The 19,690-nt window shown below is 42.1% G+C and overlaps 1 protein-coding gene across 1 annotated transcript in view; it reads left to right on the top strand.

Annotated features, from left to right (window-relative positions):
* The window catches only part of focad (focadhesin), a 101,385-nt gene that overhangs the window by 48,297 nt on the left and 33,398 nt on the right, over nucleotides 1-19,690 (top strand). The window contains 9 exon segments of the mRNA XM_042345172.1: nucleotides 1,806-1,889; nucleotides 7,450-7,603; nucleotides 9,980-10,168; nucleotides 11,687-11,808; nucleotides 12,905-12,997; nucleotides 14,719-14,807; nucleotides 16,984-17,025; nucleotides 17,879-17,987; nucleotides 18,788-18,904. Of these exon segments, the coding sequence (XP_042201106.1) occupies nucleotides 1,806-1,889; nucleotides 7,450-7,603; nucleotides 9,980-10,168; nucleotides 11,687-11,808; nucleotides 12,905-12,997; nucleotides 14,719-14,807; nucleotides 16,984-17,025; nucleotides 17,879-17,987; nucleotides 18,788-18,904 (999 nt within the window).

The raw sequence follows: 19,690 nt of genomic DNA, 5'->3' as shown, positions 1-19,690 counted from the left end.
TATCAAGAACAAATATTTATGGGATTATAATAAACAAACCATATGCTGAATGTCTTGTCATTATATATAATGCTGTACAATGTATGTTAAATATTGGTATCCAGTTTATGATCATATTAGTGAGGCAAAATAAGATTTGTGCCTTCTTTATTATTGAGGAAACAAGTTGTTTCTGTTTTCTTTATTATTGACTTAAAAATAGAAGCTATTCCAATTCTACCTCTTTGAATGATGCCCTTCGTGAAGAGTGCTATATCGATGCAAGTTATTGTTGTAGAAATATGCAGTCACTTCACAGCATTATTCTGTGAAGCATCTTGAGACATCTTGATGACGTGGTAAGACGCTATATCATTTGCCAGGTTTATTATTATATAATAAGAATGGTGATATGAAAGTTTCTAGTCAATATGAAGCTACTTTTAAATAACATAATCAATTAATAGGTTACACCTGAATGGGATTTGACTATTTGTTGAAAGAAATTATTCTAATCTTATAGATTAGATCATATAGATCACTGCTGACATCATACCTGGTGCAGTTGTAGGCACTCTACTTGTATGAACGCATAGGCTAGTTTGTGCATATTCTGTACAAGGAGCAGGTTTGCGAGGCTGAATGACCTTCTCTTATTAAGCGCTTAATATTCTTATTTGCACTTTCCGTGGAAGTGAGGTTTCAGGATGGCTGTTTAATCAAATCCGTTTATTTTTGAGTACATTTTGAACGACAAAATAAGCAGAAGAGGGACATGCTACAAAGCTATTTTGAGAGGTTTTGTTTGTATTTTTAACATGGGGTTAAGTAATTCTAATAATCCTTGCATTTGATACCGCGCCTTTCGTTTTGAGAACATGTCTCAAATTGTTTCACAGGATTAGGCGGACATAGATAAAAGCGTGGTGTGACTCTGCGGATATTCCACCAATGTTTGATGGTCGGATAACAGACACAAGACACTTAATCAGATCATTTGCACAGCACATTACTTTTCGTGCTGTTGACTGTCCAATTTGTGTATCTTACACTGAAAATAGCAAGTTTCACGTGGAATGACTCAATATTTTTCACGATGATCATGTTGTTGATGGGAATCACTGATCAGTGAGGAGGGGGATATTTGAGGTTGGTGATCAAAGGTACAGTCAATGAGAGGCTGATAAGAGCGTTTTAAAGGCAACAAAATTACATTTGTGTAGGGCCTTTCATGTTGGCAGATGGTAATGAACAAGTTGATGAGATTTTGAAGAGAGTTCCAGAGGGCAGCAGTGTAGAGTTTAAAAGCAAAGACACTACTGATGGGATGGAATGAGTGAGGAAGGAACAGGAGGGCAAAGTTGGCAGAGAAGAGGATGCAAATAGGAGAATAGGACTGTAAGAAATGGTTCACTTTTAAGTGAGTGGTGTAAGCTGTTTCCTGCCTCTACGTATACATCCCTCAAAATAATGAGCCTTTGCTTATAGTGCTAGTGTCCTGTGGACCTGAGCTGCCAGAACTGCTGTGACCCCTGGCTTCCAGTGTTGACAAGCTAGCATTCTGTGTTCTGAGTTGGCAGGTCATCAGAACTACACAGAATACTCCAAACGTGATCTAACTTAGTTTGCAAGGTGCAAAAAAAAATGAACTAGTTTTATGCCTGTAAATGTTCTTCAGCCTGACTAACACCATTTCCAATTTGTTAATAATTATAACAAATTATTAAGGTTAATATATTTTAATCTTTTAAATGATGGGATCTTCAGCTTTTAACTCTTGTATAAATGATGAACAAGTAATCAGATCATTTCCTTGCTCTCTTAAGAACTCGCTCATCGCCAGTTCTGCATACAAGGCTCTTTCTGCATTCAGCACTGAGGAGTTCACAGTTCTTCACCTACCAGAACAGGTATGAATTGCATAAATGTGTAGCTTTTCTCTTTGTCTGGCGGCAAACCTTTCCTTCTTTACTGATACTGTATTTTGTAAAAGTTGTTTCATGGATTGCTTATTGCAATAAGTGTAATACTGTACACTTGTTTTTTTAAAAACAACTTTGTCTCTTTTTCTGATGTCAGTGACTCATGCTGAGTTCTGAGAGGGAGGCTTCGTGGCCTTCAGTAGCTTTCTAGTTTATCATCCAAGTGGCCATTCCTCATGTTTGAGTTTGGTCAGACACTTCACAACTGACCCACAGTTCTGGTTTGGCTCAGTGCCTGCACAACCAACTCCAGCTGGGGGTCCCTGAATAGGGATAAAGAATAGGAATCCTGGATGGTTTGACACCTCCACTTTCCCTGCTTCACGAAAAATCAGAGAAATTCTAGCATTCCACTGGAACTGCACATTAGTTAGCATTAAGTGATTGCAGGGCGAAACCTTGGGCAAGTTTCCTTATCCACACGCCTGATAATAATCCCTCAAGAAAAAAAACAATAATAAAATTGGTCACTTCAATCCATGATTGTTTGTGAGACACTGCTGTGCGCAATCGGCTGCCGTGTTTTGCCTACAAATATACAATTTACAGTATATTTACAGTATATTCTGTGAAGTGCTTTGCGACGCCTAGAAGACGTGAAAAACATTATATCAAATACAAGTATTATTATTACGTCCGGGGCTACAAGCTTCATGTTGTTTTTCCCATTTTCATCCTTTGTATTTTTTTCTCTCTCCCCTTCTTGCCCAATCTCTGGGAGATACTTGGAAGTGACCCATGTGAAATGTGGTTTCCAGTGGGCAAGAGATTAACCTCTGTTAACCATGGTGGTGCTACAGTAAGCAATGCAGAGTACATACAGTAAGGTGCTACCTCACTCCACGTGAACAGCTACAAGAATACCCAAGATCGGGTGGTTACCTGTACATCTTACTGTCCTCTGCACAATATACCAGATCATCATGCCGTGCCAACTAATGAATACTTGAACCTGAGGAGACCTTAGCAACTTGGAGATCAAGTCTACATCCTTTTGATGCTGTATTTAAACAAGATTGCAATCTTTAGACAGGACGATTTGTAAACGTATCCGACTATCCGTGTGACAGTGCACTGATTTATGTTGTATGGATGAATGTTTAGACTGGCGGCAGGTGTTTGCTTGGCTGCATACCTTTCACGTGGTCTTGAATAGAACAATGAAAGGACTTACTCAAGTCTGTGTACTTGAAAACTAGATTCTATCAGAATAATTCTTTTAGACTTAACATAACAAAATGAACTTCCGCCCAAACTTTTAGGATCATTTAGATTCCTTGGTGAGAAGGAGGTGAAGCCTAAAATATCCCAATTATGTTGGATAGTTATCTTTATGGTGCAATTATCCGATTAGAGTGTGAAATAATTAAGTCAATTGACGACTCAGATAGCAGACATCTTCTCCCTGATGGAAGGATTCAAAACACGGGGACGTATTTTATTAGAGCTAAAGCTGTTTGAAGTGCAATCAGAAAATGTTTCTTCACACAGAGTCCTGGAAAGAACTGCCCTAAGGGTCACTAGTGCAGAATTCATTAGGATGTTTAAAAGGAGCTAATACAGTGGATTGCCATTATAATGTCCTTCGTCTCAATGCAGGTTCATTCCTAGTCCATTCATTGTATATGCCATGTTGTACCTCATTCACTGTCTAGCTCAGTTGGTACAAACAACAACAGCTTGGATTTATATAGCGCCCTCCATGCTGGACGACGTCTCAGAACGCTTCACAGTAACGGATCCCGGGGCCGAGCCAGGGGGAGGGGAAAGAAGGTGGCCAAAGACGCGGTCTTTCGCCAAGACTTGAAAGTAGGAAGAATGGGGGAGCGAGGCGAAGGGAGTGAGGAAGGGAGTTCCAGAGCCTCGGGGCATAGTGGCCGAAGGCATGATCACCGATGGTGGAGCGGAGGATTCAGGGGACAAGGAGGAGGCCAGACCCGGTGGAGCGAAGGCAATGGGTACTGTTGTGAGGAGAGAGGCGGTCAGAGAGGTAGGGGGGTGTAGAGGAGTGGAGGGATTTGAAAACAAGCATGAGGATCTTGAAATCGATCCTCTCTGGGACAGGGAGCCAGTGCAGTCTGGCAAGGACTGGGGTGATCGGGGAGCAGAGTTTGGTACGGGTAAGAATGCAGGGGGCAGAATTCTGGATGACCGGATTTTATGAATGATATTGGAGGGGAGACCAGCGAGGAGGGCATTTGAATAGTCCAGCCGAGAGGTGACAAAGGCATGGACCAGGGTTTCGGCGGCTTTTGGGGTGAAATATTGGCGGAGACGGGCAATGCGTCGGAGGTGGAAGAAAGCGGTGCTGGTGAGGGACTGGATGTGGGGGAGGAAGGATAATTGGGGGTCGAACCTTAAGCTTAGGTTGCGTATGGGTTCGGAGAGCTTTAGGGCCAGGTTGGGTAGGTGGAGGAGGTGAGAACCGTGCGATTGAAGATGTTGACAAGAGCTAAAGAGTATGGCTTCCGTCTTGTGACATTTAACTGAAGGAAATTCGCACTCATCCAGCTCTTGATGATTGACAGGCAGGCTGGCAGAACATCAGGGGACTGGAGGTCGAAAAGTGAGGTGGAAAAATAGAGTTTGGTGTCGTCCACATACATGTGGAAGTGTACCCCTTGTCTGCGGATGACATCCCCAAGAGGGAGCCTATAGGTTAAGAAGAGGAGGGGGCCAAGGATGGATCCTTGGAGTACCCCGCAGGTAACCGGGTGAGAGCGGGAGGAAAAGCCGTTTGTGGAGATGTACTGCTGGCGGTTTGTGAGGTAGGACTCGAACCAGGTGAGTGTGGTCCCACTGAGGTGGATGATGGAGGAAAGGCGGTGGAGGAGGATGGCGTGATCGACTGTGTCGAACGCGGTGGAGAGGTCCAGGAGGACAAGGAGGCAAAGGGAGCCCTGGTCACAGATAGAGGATGTCGTTTGTGACTTTCACAAGCGCAGTCTCTGTACTGTGGTCAGGGTGGGAACCGGACTGGAGGGGTTCGAACAGGGAGTGGGAGGAGAGGTGTGCGCAGAGTTGATTGGCAACAACGCATTCTAGGACTTTGGTAAGGAAGGGCAAGTTTGAAATAGGGCGGTAATGGCTAGAATTTGAGGGATTTAGGGAAGTTTTTTTGAGGAGGGGGATGATGACAACAGTTTTAAGGGGGGCAGGGACTGATCCAAAGGAGAGGGACTGATTGATGACATCAGCCAGAGGAGGGGGAGCTGGGTGACCAGCAAGTTAATGGGAAGGGGGTTGAGGCAGCAGGTGGTGGGTTTCATCGAAGTGATGGTGGGTAAGAGGGAGGAGGGAGTCATGGGGAGGGAGGAATGTAGGATAGGGGTGGTGATAGGAGCTGATGCTAGGGAGGGTGAAGGGGATGGAGAAGTGGTGGTGGGCGACAAGAGGCAGGAGGATGAGTCTGCCTGGCGGATATTATTTGAAAATTTAGTTGAAAAGAAGTCCATGACCTCCCCACACTTAGCATTTGATGTGAAGATTGAGGAGGCCTGAAGGGTCACACGGAGGAGGTGTCGGGAGGTGACGGGGAAAAAGGACTTTAGGATTGTTTTTTGCCTCCAAGATGATGTTGGATTAGAAGGCCGTTTTCGCATGCGTTAAAGAATGGCGGTAGCTGTGGAGATGCTCGAGCCACAGTTGGTGGTGAACTGTCAGGCCAGTTTTCTGCCATCTGCGCTCAAGCAGCCGGGTTTGGGTTTTTAGGGCGCAGAGATGACTGTTATGCCAGGGGGATCAGGTGGGTTTGGAGATGGCCCTGGATTTCAGGGGCACGAGAGAGTCTCCCCCCCCCCCCCCCACCCCCCCTCTGAGTAATAAGGTTCTTGGTTCCAGTCCCACATTGGGACTTTGAATTCACAGACTAAGTTGACACTCCAGTGCTGGGGGAGGACAGAGATGGTGTCCTTTGAATGAGGCATTAAATTGAGTTCCCGCCTGTTCGCGTTCAGGTGGATGTTGAAAATTCTACGTGATCATGTCACTACTTGAAAAGAGAAGGGAGTTTCTCCCAATTTCCTGACCAACAATCCCTTAGATACAAACAGACCAAAGAGTGCTACAAAAGGCCTTTAGACAACTTTCTTCAGCTCAACGTGCGCAAAACTGAGGCCCTCCTGATTGGCTCGCGTCAGCGCCTCCGCACCTCAGGCGCCGACAGCATCAGCATCCAAGGCTGCACTCTCCACCTCTCAAAACCAGTCAGGAACCTCGGCGTTCTGTTCGACCCTGAGCTGTCCTTTCTTCCTCATATCCGCGCCACAACTGGCACCGCCTTCCATCACCTCCGAAACATTGCCAGACTATGGCACTACCTCACCCCTCACGCTGCTGAAACTCTGGTCCACGCCTTTATCACCTCAAGGCTGGACTATGGGAACTCGCTCCTCGCCGGCCTTCCCGGCACCTCCCTCCACAAGCTGCAGGTCATTCAGAACTCTGCAGCTCATGTACTGTCCCGCACCAGGCTTTGGGACCACATCTCTCCCAACCTCGCTCGCCTCCACTGGCTCCCCATCCCCCAGAGGATCGAATTCAAGATCCTCATCCTCACCTACAAGGCCATTCACGGCCTTGCTCCCTCCTACCTCTCCGACCTACTATTCCCCTACCTACCTGCCCATACCCTCCGTTCCTCTGGCTCCGGTCTGCTCCACATCCCCCGCCCCAACCGCCCTACCATCGGTGGCCGGGCCTTCAGCCTCTCAGCCCCTAGGCTCTGGAACTCTATCCCCCAGTGCCTTCGCCGCCTCCTCCCTTTCCTCCTTCAAGGCCGGTCTCAAGACCTTTCTCTTTGACCGTGCCTTCAGCTCCCCTCTCGACTCTCTACCCCCTCCTCGCTCCCTCCCTTCACCCTGACCATTTCCCCCCTTGCTCGGGTCCTGACCCAACTGTCTAACGCCTTGGGACGTCCTCCCGACGTATGTAGACATCAGATTGACATTTTTAAAAATGTAAATTTTTATGTGACCTCTGTCAAACAAATGCAGGTAGCATCTTCCAATAACTGCAGTGTTCACAAGATAGCCCGCATTGACTAGCATATAACCCTCAATCACAGAGACGTACAGGCTAGTGAATAAAATAATAATAATAATCCTTGTATTTGATATAGTACTGTTCACATTGGGAGGGCCTTTCAAAGCACCCTCACAGGATTTAGCTTTGCTGTGAAGTATATCGTGACTGTATTTTAAAGGCAAGCACAGGTTATCTCACAAACAGCACAGCTTGAACCGTGAAGGGATGCTCTTTAAACGGTGAGGCTCCTTTCATGATATTTCCTTCCCTTGTCCTGTTCTCACTGTAATTTTAGCAGTGAACAAAAATGAAACTCTAGTCACCCAAGGACAATTAACGGCTTTGACCCTTTTAGCTCCTGTGCAGGATGCTGGAAGCATACCTCTTTGTATGACTTGAATTACAGTTTGAAGATAAGTTAAATATAGAAGCTGAAGCTGGTAAGGTCCTATTTTGTTTCCAGATCAGGCCAGAGATGAAGCAGGACAATGAGGAGGAGGAGGATGAAGATGGTGAGACTGAATTGAATACAGAGGAAGAGGAGGAGGAGGATCTTTCAATCCCTGGTTCATCTTACATCAAACTGCTTTTAATGAGCTCACCTCCTGTATTCTGTGGTACGTACACAAGCTTGTAACTATTACTGTTGGGTGATACCCGATCGATTAATGAAAAGCAGTGGCCCTAGACTTGCAGTGAAATGTGTTCTAATTTGCCCAGGGATCCCAGTATTTTACAAAGGGAAAGACCTTGGGACCATATTTATTTACAATCTCTTCAAAGAGTCAAATACAGACTAGAAAGAAGCTTTGTTTTTAATGTAAATCAGAAATGCACCAGGAGCCTTTTGTCATTCTATGTCCACTTCAAGTATCCTGAACTTTGCTACTAAACACCTGTGAAACCCCAGTGACTCCTTTTGGATCTTTAGATGCGAAAGGTGGACTGTAATTCTGCACTTTCCCTTTGAACATGCAACGAGTGTTGTTGGAAAACAATCAGCGATTAAAGACTTCTGATTCAAATGAACTAATCCTGAAAAGGGCGAAGTATTTGCCTGCTTCCCTCACTACGTATTGCTAATGTGGGCTGTTGACTCATTCTCTCTTTCTTTCTTCCTCCCTATCCACGTTCACTTCTCTTTAAAAAAAGTTAAGATTATTAAATACACTTTATTTGAAAATTAGGAAGCATAGCTGCTAAACGTCACTGTATCTTACAGTAATTCCTGTGAAGCTCTTTGAGATATTTCAACAACATGATAAGGCGCTATGATCACCCAAATAAAATTGGTCAATTCACTTCGCTCCTGTTTATGGGACATTGCACAAACTTGTCTGCTGCGTTCGTCTACAAAATACAGTCACTACACTTTACAGTATATCCTATGAAGAGCTTTGACACATCCTCTTGATGGGAACAGCAATTTATCAGATGTATTATATCAAGTTTGAGAATTATTAAATGCACTGGAATGTAATAAGATAATTCTGCTGGATTTAGCCATGAGCAAGAAAAATGTTAAATGGCTCTAAATTTGTCAGTGTTTGCTTCAGTACTCTGTTTTGTATTTTTATCAAACTTGGTGATTGAGTACTGGGCTCCACTCAGAATGGGTGGCATATAGGAAAAGTGTCCAAATGTGGAGGCTTAAAAATATTTCATGAAGACTAGACACTAAAAGATGTTGCCTTCACATAGTTAAATGCTTTATTTTAAGAAAACTGGATTGTTTAGCAGTTTTAAGTATCAGTGATGTTAATTCATTGCAAGATGCCAGTCTGTAGCATAAACTGTGAATGATGTGAAAGCATTGAGTATCCTCTTTGAAGCATCTGGGTTATACTTGGTTTCTGTAACATGGGTCAATTACTAATGAAGTGATATTAATAATCCTTGCATTTGATATTGTGATATATTGCACCTTATCACATTGTCAGTCTCAAAGCTCTTCACAGGGTTTACTGTCAATTGTAGTGACTATATTTATATGTGAAATTCAAATTTTTAATTCAATTTTTAATTGAATATTTTCATTTTAAACCTGACCGATTGTTTGCTAGGACACCAGGAGAAATTCCCTTCTGCTTTTTGAATAATTCTTTAATAAGATCTTTAATGCCTACATGAATAGGCAGGTGGGATCTTGATTTAACATCTCATCCAAAGGACGGTACTTCCAACAATGCATTGTTCCCCCAGCAATCCACCGGAGTGTCAGCTGAGACTGAGTTCAAACTCTCAATATGGGGCAGGAATCCATGACCTTCTGAGTCAGAGGCGAGAGTGCTACAATCTGATTTTGTACAGTCCTTAGAGATGTTTGTTTTTATGTGAACAGTGCTGTATAAATGAAAGTTATTATTAAAATCGTATGCACATTTAATTTTTTTAAAATAAATTTGGTGGGAATTGTCTACAGATCAAAAAGCAGTCGAAAATTGAATAATTCTTCCACATTTTGAAAGGTTTTGGTTTGAGAATCCTCCGAGTTGTAACATTCCCTGCAATTTCCCCTACGGTGTTTTGTGGAAGTATTTACTGATTTTACCATCCTCAAACCCGTAACCAAAATAGCACATGCAATTTTGTGACTTGAATGTGTAAGGTTTTTTTCCCCAAAAAAAGTTTGCGATTAATTGTCTTTATTATACAAGCTCCTCGAAAAAGAAGGATGCACATTCTCCCTGTGTACGGTCCCATTATTCTTTGCACTTGTTTGTCCTGAGGCCAGGGATAACAGTGCAGCAATTGATGAAACATTAATCATCAGCACAATGAAGGGTTAAAATCATTTGTCTCATCAATGGAGCATCTGACATCACTTACTGGCAGCTTCCTGAAGAGCAGTTTTTGTGGGGAGGTGAACTCAAAGTCAAGATAACACATGGGAGTAATTGTCTTGACCGTGCTATTTATGTTTGAACTTGCAGTTACTGATTTTTGTCATTCATGACAGCCAGAAATAGTAGTTCTTTGACCTTTTCTTGCAGCTTTGGAAGAGTTTTTCTCATCCCTTGTGAACCAAGAATTATCTACGATGCCCCGTGGGGTGTATCATTCAGCGCTCCGGGGAGGAGCTGTGCGCTCTGACCAGGGGAAGACTGTATCAGGCATTCCCAGCTTCATGCTTAAGACTTATGAGAAGAATAAACAACCTGGACTGAAGTCTGGCCTAGCAGGTGAGCGAGCGCTTGGTTGTCTTTGACAAAGAGCTGTGGGCAGGAAGTCATAGTGCCAGAGGAATCGCAAATCGAAGGGATGAATTCATTTATCATTTCATGTTCATCATCTGTGTCATTTATCCTTCAGCTGTAAAATAAAAATTATTATTGCTGCCTTTCCACCTGCCCCCACGCACAGGTTGTATAGTTACAAACCAGCAGGGCTCACAAGATTATGAGAGGTTTGGATGAGGAAAGCTCTTTGGTCTATTTAACTCATCTTTCAAGAATAATCATCCTACCATCACAGCATCAAGCTGTTTCTTAAATGAGTCCAGGATCCTGGTCTTACTTCAGTCTCCCTGGCAATGAATTACAGGTGTTGTTTATTCTGTGTATAACAAAATGCTCACAAAAGTATGGGGATGAATGCTGAAATTCAAATCTGTAGGGTATTGTCGAGCGAGTACTTGGCTGACTTAAGGTGAGCTCCCTCATTGTCGGAGTCTGTCGGTTGCACTAATGTAATGTATTTCTTACTAACGTTTTTACATTGTTGTGTGCAATGCCATATCCAATGTTTTGTCAATCAATTCCTAGTCAATGTTCTGCCGTTTTTCTTAACATGTTTAATTCCTTCCGCTGGCTCTGGGCACCTTCCAGGTCTAAAACATAGAAGAGCTAGGAATAGGGCATCTGAGAGCTGAAATTCAAGTTGATTGAGGATGTTGGTCAGAATGGTATTTCTCCCATTACAACCACTTATTGCTAAATGTGTTAAAAAGGTGTTAAATACAACTGGAATTTCCGCTCTCTGGCATTATCAATGATATGTTGGGATGGATGTGTGATTTGTAAGCCTATGGATCCAAGTTTGAGGTCCTCCAAATACCACACACTTGATCACCTTTAGCAAAAAATCGGCTAAACATTCAGCCCGTGTGACGGCTGTTTCGCCAGACAGTCTGGTCTGTCATCAGGAGTGCCCTAGATAGCTGATGACAGACCAGTTGGGGATGCCCAGTTAGATCCTGAATATGCTATGTGTTACCCTGGCTCAGTGGTAGCACTCTCACCTCTGAGTCGGAAGGTTGTGGGTTGAAGTCCCACGTCGGAGCTTGGAATCACATAGTCTAGGCTGACACTCTAATGCAGTGCTGAGCGGGTGTTGCATTGTCGGAGCTACCGTCGATCTGATGACATGTTAAACCAAAGTCCCATCTGCCTGTTCAGGTGGACGTTAAAGATCTCACACCACTATTCGAAAAGAGAAGTGAGTTTGTCCCAGTGTCCTGACCAACAAATACCCCAAATAAAATAAGTCACTCACTCCATGGCTGTTTGTGGGATATTGCTGTGTGCAAACTGCCTGCTGCAGTTTGCCCACAAAACACAGTCACTCCACTTTACAGTATATCCTGTGAAGCACTTTGAGATGTCCCAACGATTTCATAAGGCGCTATATCAAATCAAAGATTGTTATTGTATCTGCTGAAAGTGAGTCGCCCACTTACAGGGTTTCTTCCTTTCTTGCAGCTGGCTTGTTGCTTTGTTATGATCTTCATATCCAGACGGACAGGGACGGCAAGCCGATCAATCGGTTCCTTGTTAGTAGGGGCCGTAGTTACCAACAGATGCTGGCAGCACTTATCCATGAGGTAAGGTTCTGTACACAACAGATTAACTAACTCAGTGGGTCTGAAGATCAAAATATGCACTGCTTATAGTTGCCAATGATCACAAATATAGGCTCCAGATTAGACCTCATGTTTGGCTAGTACACACAATCCAATATCAATTCCTGCATGTAATCCATGTTTTTTTAAATGTCCAAGTGCATTATATCAGTTTTTGAGCACCGAATGGACTCTGCATATCTTCAAAGAGACAAGCGTGTCTTCAAAGAGCTGATGAAAAGTTTGTTTAGATGTCTTTGCCACTAAGCATAAGAGTAGAATTTGAGGATTCTGTGGGGTCCCACATTGTTTGTTCCTGCGCCTGCTTCCCACAGTTGCTTTAGCTTGTTTTGTCAGCCTTTGCATTGTCTTTGCCCAAGTGCACCGCTCTGTGATTGAGGGTACAAGCAGGAAGCCTGTGTTAAAGCCTGTGCTCGTTTTGTATTAGCTGCCAGGAAGTGGGTAGAAACGGTGCACTTTGAATCTTTCACTGCAAGTTTTGTGCCTGTGTTTCACCTGCCCCCACATTGTTAAAATAGTTCCCTCCAGTTGAAATTCAGAACATTTAATTTTCAAATATAGTCATTGATAATTCACTTTCTGGCTGTATCCTAGACTGTGAACTTAGAATCCTGTGTAGAACTTGAACCTTGTTTGAAGCTTCAACCTTGTCACAGAGATGCGGGAATGCTGTCAGATGAGCCTGTTCTTTTGCTAATCTGTTTTGGTTTTATAAACTAAAATTCAAATAGTTGTTACTCTGGGCGGTCATTGAATCCGTAATTGGAAATATGAAAACCAGAACAATTCAATGGGTGATTTGGATGATGGTTTATGCCCCTCTTTATAATATCACTTGCTTGAAATCATTTTGTTTCTGATCATAACTGAAAAGCTAGCCTCGGTTTGCACCTTGTGTGACACAGCGCTTATTACAATTAAAGATATGATGGTTGCAATAATTGCCTGTGTTTTCGTTTAATTTCACAACTTCAAAACAAAATCCACATCTTAAATATCTTAAATATTTTGCTTATGATGATTGAAATAAATGTTCTTATAATTTTTTTTATTCTAGGTGCCTATCCAGCCGTCTGAGTGGCATAAATCCATTTTGCTCCCACAGGCATGGCTGGGATTCATGACTAGAACATACCAGGCAGTTTTACAGGTAAATTGTAGGAAATTACAATCCTAGCAATCAGAATTTTTCCCAGGCCTTGCCACATTCTTCTAAATAAAATTAAAAAGAATGTTCTGTACATTTTTTTACAATGCTTGTGACCAACAATTATCCACCAGAAATGTTATAATTTCACAAAATATGGTTAGGTAAAGCTGTTTAGACTTCGAGTCCATCAAGATGACTCAGAGAGGACCTTATAGAAGTGTATAAAATTTTAAGTAGGATTTAAAAAAAGTAAATCCAGATCAATACTTTAGGATTCAGCAAGACAGTCAAACAAGAGGACATAGGTTTACAGCTATAAAGAACAATTTCAGGACAGATGCCAGGAAATTTTTCTTTGCTCAGAAGGTAATTAACAACAACAACAACTTGCAATTATATAGTACCCTTCACACGGTGTAGCATCTCAGAGCGCTTAACTGTGTTGGAACCTGACTCCGAGCCAGAGACTGTGTCAGTCTGGCTCAGTTTGAAGCACTCTTGCCTTTGAGTCAAAAGCTTATGAGTAAACTGCATTGTCGGAGGTGCCAACCTTTGAATGAGACATTAAACCAAGATCCTGTTTGCTTGTCCAGGTGGATGTTAAAAATCCAGTGGCACTATTTGAAGGAAATTTCTCCCAGTTCCCTGGCCAACAATCCCCGAAATAAAATTGGTCTCTCAATCCATGGCTTTTTATCGCCTAGAAGATACACAATCAATCCACTTTACAGTATACCCTGTGAAGAGCTTTAAGACATCTCAATGATGTGATAAGATGCTATATCAAATGTAAGCATTATTGTTATATATTACATCAATGACTGAACAGATTGCAAGGTTGATGGGCTGTATAGCCTGTTCCTGTACTGCGATATCCTAATAGTTAATCCCACCTTAAAACTTACCTCTTTCAACCATGTTTATGAACGCCTGCCCTTCCCCCTTCTTACCAGTTCAGTGTCCAACCTCTTCCAGACATTATCCTACTTAAAGGGTGCTATGTGAATGCAAGTTGTTGTAGTTGATACTAAGTTGGGACGCCTCCTGCTGCTAAACATTAACAGTGACAATATTGACATTTGATTTAGGACCCTTTTCCATTGAGTTTCTTTGAAGTTCAGTGGCTGTTGTGAAAGCGATAGCAACAGATGTCCTGTGCCAGCATTGTCCCACAAACGGCTGTGAGAAGAATGATCAATTACTCTGTTTTTGTTTTGGGATGGGATGGGGGATTTGGATAAAGGAAGAAAATTGACCAGGAAACAGGAAGATCTCCCTACTTCTTGAAAATAGTCCTTAATATCCACCTTGCTGGTGGTTATAATAATAATAATCCTTGCACTTGATACAGCGCCTTATCACGTCGTTGAGACATCCCAAAGCACTTCACAGGATATACTGTTTAAGTGGATTAACTGTGTATTTTGTGGCAATAACAAAGTGGCTTGTTAGGGTTCTGGGAGCAGATTGGCTTCCCACTCTCTTGATGCGCTTTCTGATGGTGCGTTAAGGAGAGGACTAACATAAATCAAGGAGGTTTGCAATAGCTGCCACACAGTAGTTCTGTTTCTTTTAGTTTGTGTAGTTGAGTTGTTTCATTTTAAATTTACTGCAAGCTTATTGCCTCTCTGTGTGAACTGATCTACAGTTTCCTCCTGTCTGTGATCACTAAGCATTTCAGTGTGGAAGAGTGTGGTGTGATTGATGCTCTTTGTCTGTAGGGGAGACAGGCTGAGCTGGAGATGCAACAGAAGCATGGCAAGGATGATCCTGAGGAATTGCAGTACAAACAATTTATATCTTGGCTCTGGTAAGAAGTTTTGGGTGGGAGGAACTCTATTTGATACATATTGTGTGTGGATATGTGTAATATTATTTATATTGGACGTTTGCTAACAAAAATATTTCACATTAAATCCTACAAAGCTATTTGCGAAGTCCTCCTGACATGAAAGGTGCTATATCAAATGTAAGGCTTATTATTGTTATTATTTTTATTAGACTGAAGTTAACTTGGTTCTTTTTATTCTCTGCCAATTTTCTCCCTTCTCCCCCTGATTCCTCTTCCCTTCGGCTGATGTACAGTTTCACAGGCTCTGTAATCACTCTCTGGTTCAAATGCCCAGTATTGATATAAGCTACTCAATGGGAAGCATTGGTGGGTTTATTCTACCATGTGAGGGGCATCACAGTCGCGCTCCCCATCATGAGCACACAAACACTTTCTGGAGTGCGTGTGTCTGGAATGTAACCAAGAACACTTTTTTTTCACCTCTCTCTAGCCCAGTGGCAATGAGGGCAGTTGTAGCATCCCAATTACTGAGATTGTTGAACCATCTCAAATCACTTCACAGGATTTTACTGGAAAGTGTAGTGACTGTGTATTGCTAGGCAAACACTACCAAATTGGTACGCTAGTTTGATGCACAGCAATGTTCCACTAAAAACTATGAAGTGATTGACCTATTGCATTTGGGGGATTATTGGCCAGGACACAGAGAAATTCCCTTCTCTTTTTGAATAGTGTCATGGGATCTTTAACGTCCACCTGAACAGAAGCCGAGCCATCAGCTTGTTTCATCTGAAGGATGGCACCTCTGACAATGCAGCACAAGCCCAGCACCCTGTTGGAGTGTCAGTTTAGACTATGAGCTCAAAGTCCTGACATGGAGCTTATTGTGTGCCACCATGTGCTCAGAGGCAATTACAGGAAGCATTATGCAATTATATAATTAAGAATTATGTAGTTGACAGCCAATGAAGAGGATTTATCTATCCCACTGTTGAAATTTATACAATGCAATTTACAGAACCTTTCACGTCAAGAGGATGACTCAAAGCGCTTAAATTGGCGAACAAGAAAGTTTTTCATTTGGCCCAATGTACATGATTCAGGAAGTGATTTGTTCTGCAGACCACTAATCCACTGTGTAAATCATAAGGTGAAGGTGTGCATTGTTATTGGTTGTAGTACACTTGGGCCATTTTTGAGTTACTGTAGAACGTGCCTTGTGCCTTATTGCTCTTTTAGGGATGAGGAGCAAGCGAGGGGAGGAGAAACAAATCATGCCTGTCAAGCTTTGCAATATGTTAGGAGCCTCAAACGAAGCAATATATTTTCTATCTCTGAGACTCCAAGGTGAAAAACATATGGAGACGGTCTTTGAAATAAAATTCCTTCATACCATAGCGTGTGAGAAGTCAGGAGCTACGCCACTTTAAGGATGATCCTCCAGCCCTGAGTAGCTTGAGAATGACATCTCCACTTTTTGAAGGGTGGCAAAGGGAAGATTTTGTTCCGGGAAGGTTTTTTTTGTAAAGTTATATTAAAGGACCCTTAAAAGTCTGTTTTTAATCCACAAATTAAAAACCCAGATAATATTGTTTTCCCTGGGTCTATGTTTTTTATGCCAAAAAAAGGAGAAAACAAATTGTATTTGGAGGATTGCTGGCCAGGACACGGGGAGAAATTCCCCTCTCTTTTCAATGTCCACCTAAACAAGGCAGACAATACCTTAGTTTAATGTCTCATGCAAAGTACGGCACCTCCAACAATGCAGCACATCCCTAGCCCTGCATTAAGTCTTAAGGCTAATGTCAGTCTAAGAGTAACCGAGTTCCAAGAAACGACGTGGTGCTCGAACCCACAATTTCAAACTCAGACGTGAGAGTGCTACATAGTGAGCCAGGCTGACACAAATAAGTAAAATAAGTAAACTTTACACGTAAGTGCAATTGGGCTCACAATGTGGTGCATGGAAACAACTGTATGTGCACTATCTCGACCTTGGAACAAAAGTTTGGTTAATTTGTTTCTTTAAATGAAATTGAAATTTGGCAAAAAAAATTCCAATTAGACTTTCATCAAAAAAAGACACTTGTCGGTAAAAAAAAACATTATTGGTCCTTAAGTATTATGAATAAATACTAAGAACAAGGTCAGGTGGAGGATCCAGGTAATTGTTTCAAATTTTATTTTTAAACAGGGTTCGGGACCTGCTTACAGATGTGGTCAAATCAGCATCAAAGTAAGGAAAACTGGATTAGTTCAATCCAGCATATTTATTCCACAGATACTAGACACGAACACCAATTTACATTTATATAGTGCCTTTCACTTCAAGAGGATATCTCAAAGCGTTTCACAGATCTGAACAAAGCTGGGAGGGGGGAAGAGGAGGAGGTTGCTGAGGAAGGTGGGAAAGATGACCAAAAGTGTGACCGATAGTAGGTTCTTTAATTCCGTAATTAATGGCATACGTAATTCCCCTGTAGACCTGAATTTATACATGGCACAGAATACAACTGCCCTTGCACATAGTTTACATGTGGTGCATAATAGTGCCAAAAGGGGGAAGCGCTCAGTTTTCCAGCACTAATATCTCACAGTTGAGTACAGAATTTACCACAAAGAAAGAGAGAGGGGAAAGAAAACACTTCTGCATCAATTATGATATTCCTGCTCCCACACACCAGGAGTTGGTATGACCAGAGATTGCTACTCAGTTGCAGGCGATGAACCTTCATGTAACTGTGTACAACTACACGAACTCCTTTCGCATTGAACATTGTTAATCAGCAGAGAAAGCAGACTTTCATACTCACAGTCTGGGCAGAATTCAAACACTGGTAGCAATAGTGAAAGAGTTATTATTAGCCCACAACACCATTCTGACGTCAGTCTGAGTCTTTTTTTTGATAGGGAATTGGAGTATACATAGAATTTATATTAATGCAATGCCTTTAGCATCAGGAGGATGTCTCAAAGCATTTGAAATGACATCAAGGAAGTGACTGTTTCTTTCATTCTATTATTAATACTTTGCCAGTGACGGAATGGAAACTACTTTGTTTGATGTTGCCTTTGCATTTGGTTAACAGGGACAGTCCTGTGGTACAGGGTAATTCCATCCTAGCTTTGACTGGACTAGCTGTAACAGTGGCCAAGTACGAAAGTAGCTTGCCAGCCGAATCGGATGACGTGCCTGAAGTAAGTCAAAGGATTGTGATTTCAGTTTGTAACAGCTGCTTTATGCTTTTTCTGTTTGTGGTGTACACTGTAGCCTGGCTTTCTGCAGGCAAGCCAGTGTCTCCCAGGACCTCATTCCTCTATAACGGATTACTAGCGACTGCAGGATAGAGTTCTGGGACAGGCTTCTCTTTTGTGTGGAAAAGGGGGTCTTTGTGCAATTAAAATAACCATGAATGTTGCAGTTCCATATTTTGTTCTCTAAATAATTTACATTTAATACACTGTCACAAAACATCTATTGTAAAGTGCAGTGACAGTGCATTTCATGCGCAGCCAATTTGCGCACAGCAATGTCCTACAACCAGCCATTAAGTGAATGACCAATTTTATTGGGAGATTGTTGGGGAGGACACCCGAAGAAACTTCCTTCTCTTTTTTGAATAGTTCCATAGGCTCTTTAATGTTCCCCTGGACAGGGAGACAAGACTATTCGAAAAGAAAAGGAAGTTTCTCCTGGTGAGTTGGTCAACAATCCCCCAAAATAAAATTGGTCATTCACTTTATGACTGTTTGTGGGATATTGCTGAAGGACAGGAGCTCCAACAATGCAGCACACTCCCAGCACTACACTGGAGTGTCAGCATAGACAAAAAGAGTGCAAAGTCCCATCATGGTGCTTGAACCCACAACCTTCTGACTCGGGCAAGATTGCTACCAACTGAGCCAGCCAGACTGACACGGCTGACAGATATCACTTTATGTTTATTCATCACATGGTTTCTCTGTCTCTCTCTCTCTCCCCTCTTTCATCCATACAGATTGGATGTGAGATTTTACTCACCCAGCATTGGATTTCTATGGTGGTGGAGACATTGTTGAGCATCGTGGACAATCGCTATCGTCCAAAGGGCCGGATCTTCCCCTGGTTCCAACACGTAAGGCTTTTTCGCAGTTCTCTTCACACTTCACATTGGATGCACAGCAATATATCTGTGTGATTAAGTCAGCGAGCACATACACTCAAGTGGTCTTAATGTTTCAGGGCTTGTCTGATCTGAGTAAATTGGGATGATATTCGGGAGGTTGTGAGATGATCTGATTTAGGTGTTATAAATAATGAAACGTATCGACAAAGCAAATGGTGAATAACACTCATTCTAATTGGGAAATCCAACAGAATAGGATATATTCTTTAAAATTAAGTCTTTAAGAATGATTAAAAATTGGCTTCCAAATTAGTTGAGAAATTTAAGCATTTTCCAAAATTTTGTATGATTTTCAATCTTAAAACAACAACAACAAATTACGTTTGTATAACACCAATGATGGTTTTAGAGTAAACCAGGCAGAATTTGGGGTCTTATAAATTTTCTTTTTAAAACGAACATACAGCACATTCTGTGTGACTTCTCCATAGCGTGTTGTGATAGTCCAGATGTTTTCGGGAAAAATGAGTTGGCAGAAGAGGAATAATCTGGTGCTTTCTATTAAAAACAATATTGTATTCAAAGAGAACTTTGGGGATGAAAATTGAGGCAAAATAATTTATCTAGCAAATGTAAGGCACAAACTTGGTATGACGTGAACGATCCTGGACACAATGACAATGAATTCAGCTGAACATAATTAGACCATCCTCATGGCCTTAGCTGGAGTGTGGTGGTGGCACTCGGGACCTATGGAGAGAATCAGATAGAATTGAATTGAATCAGATGTAATTT

Source organism: Callorhinchus milii, unplaced genomic scaffold (assembly GCF_018977255.1).
Source record: "Callorhinchus milii isolate IMCB2004 unplaced genomic scaffold, IMCB_Cmil_1.0 Scaffold32, whole genome shotgun sequence".
Taxonomy (NCBI): Eukaryota; Metazoa; Chordata; class Chondrichthyes; order Chimaeriformes; family Callorhinchidae; genus Callorhinchus; species Callorhinchus milii.
The sequence above is the reverse complement of the archived record's forward strand: the minus strand, read 5'-3'. Positions and strand labels throughout refer to the sequence as shown.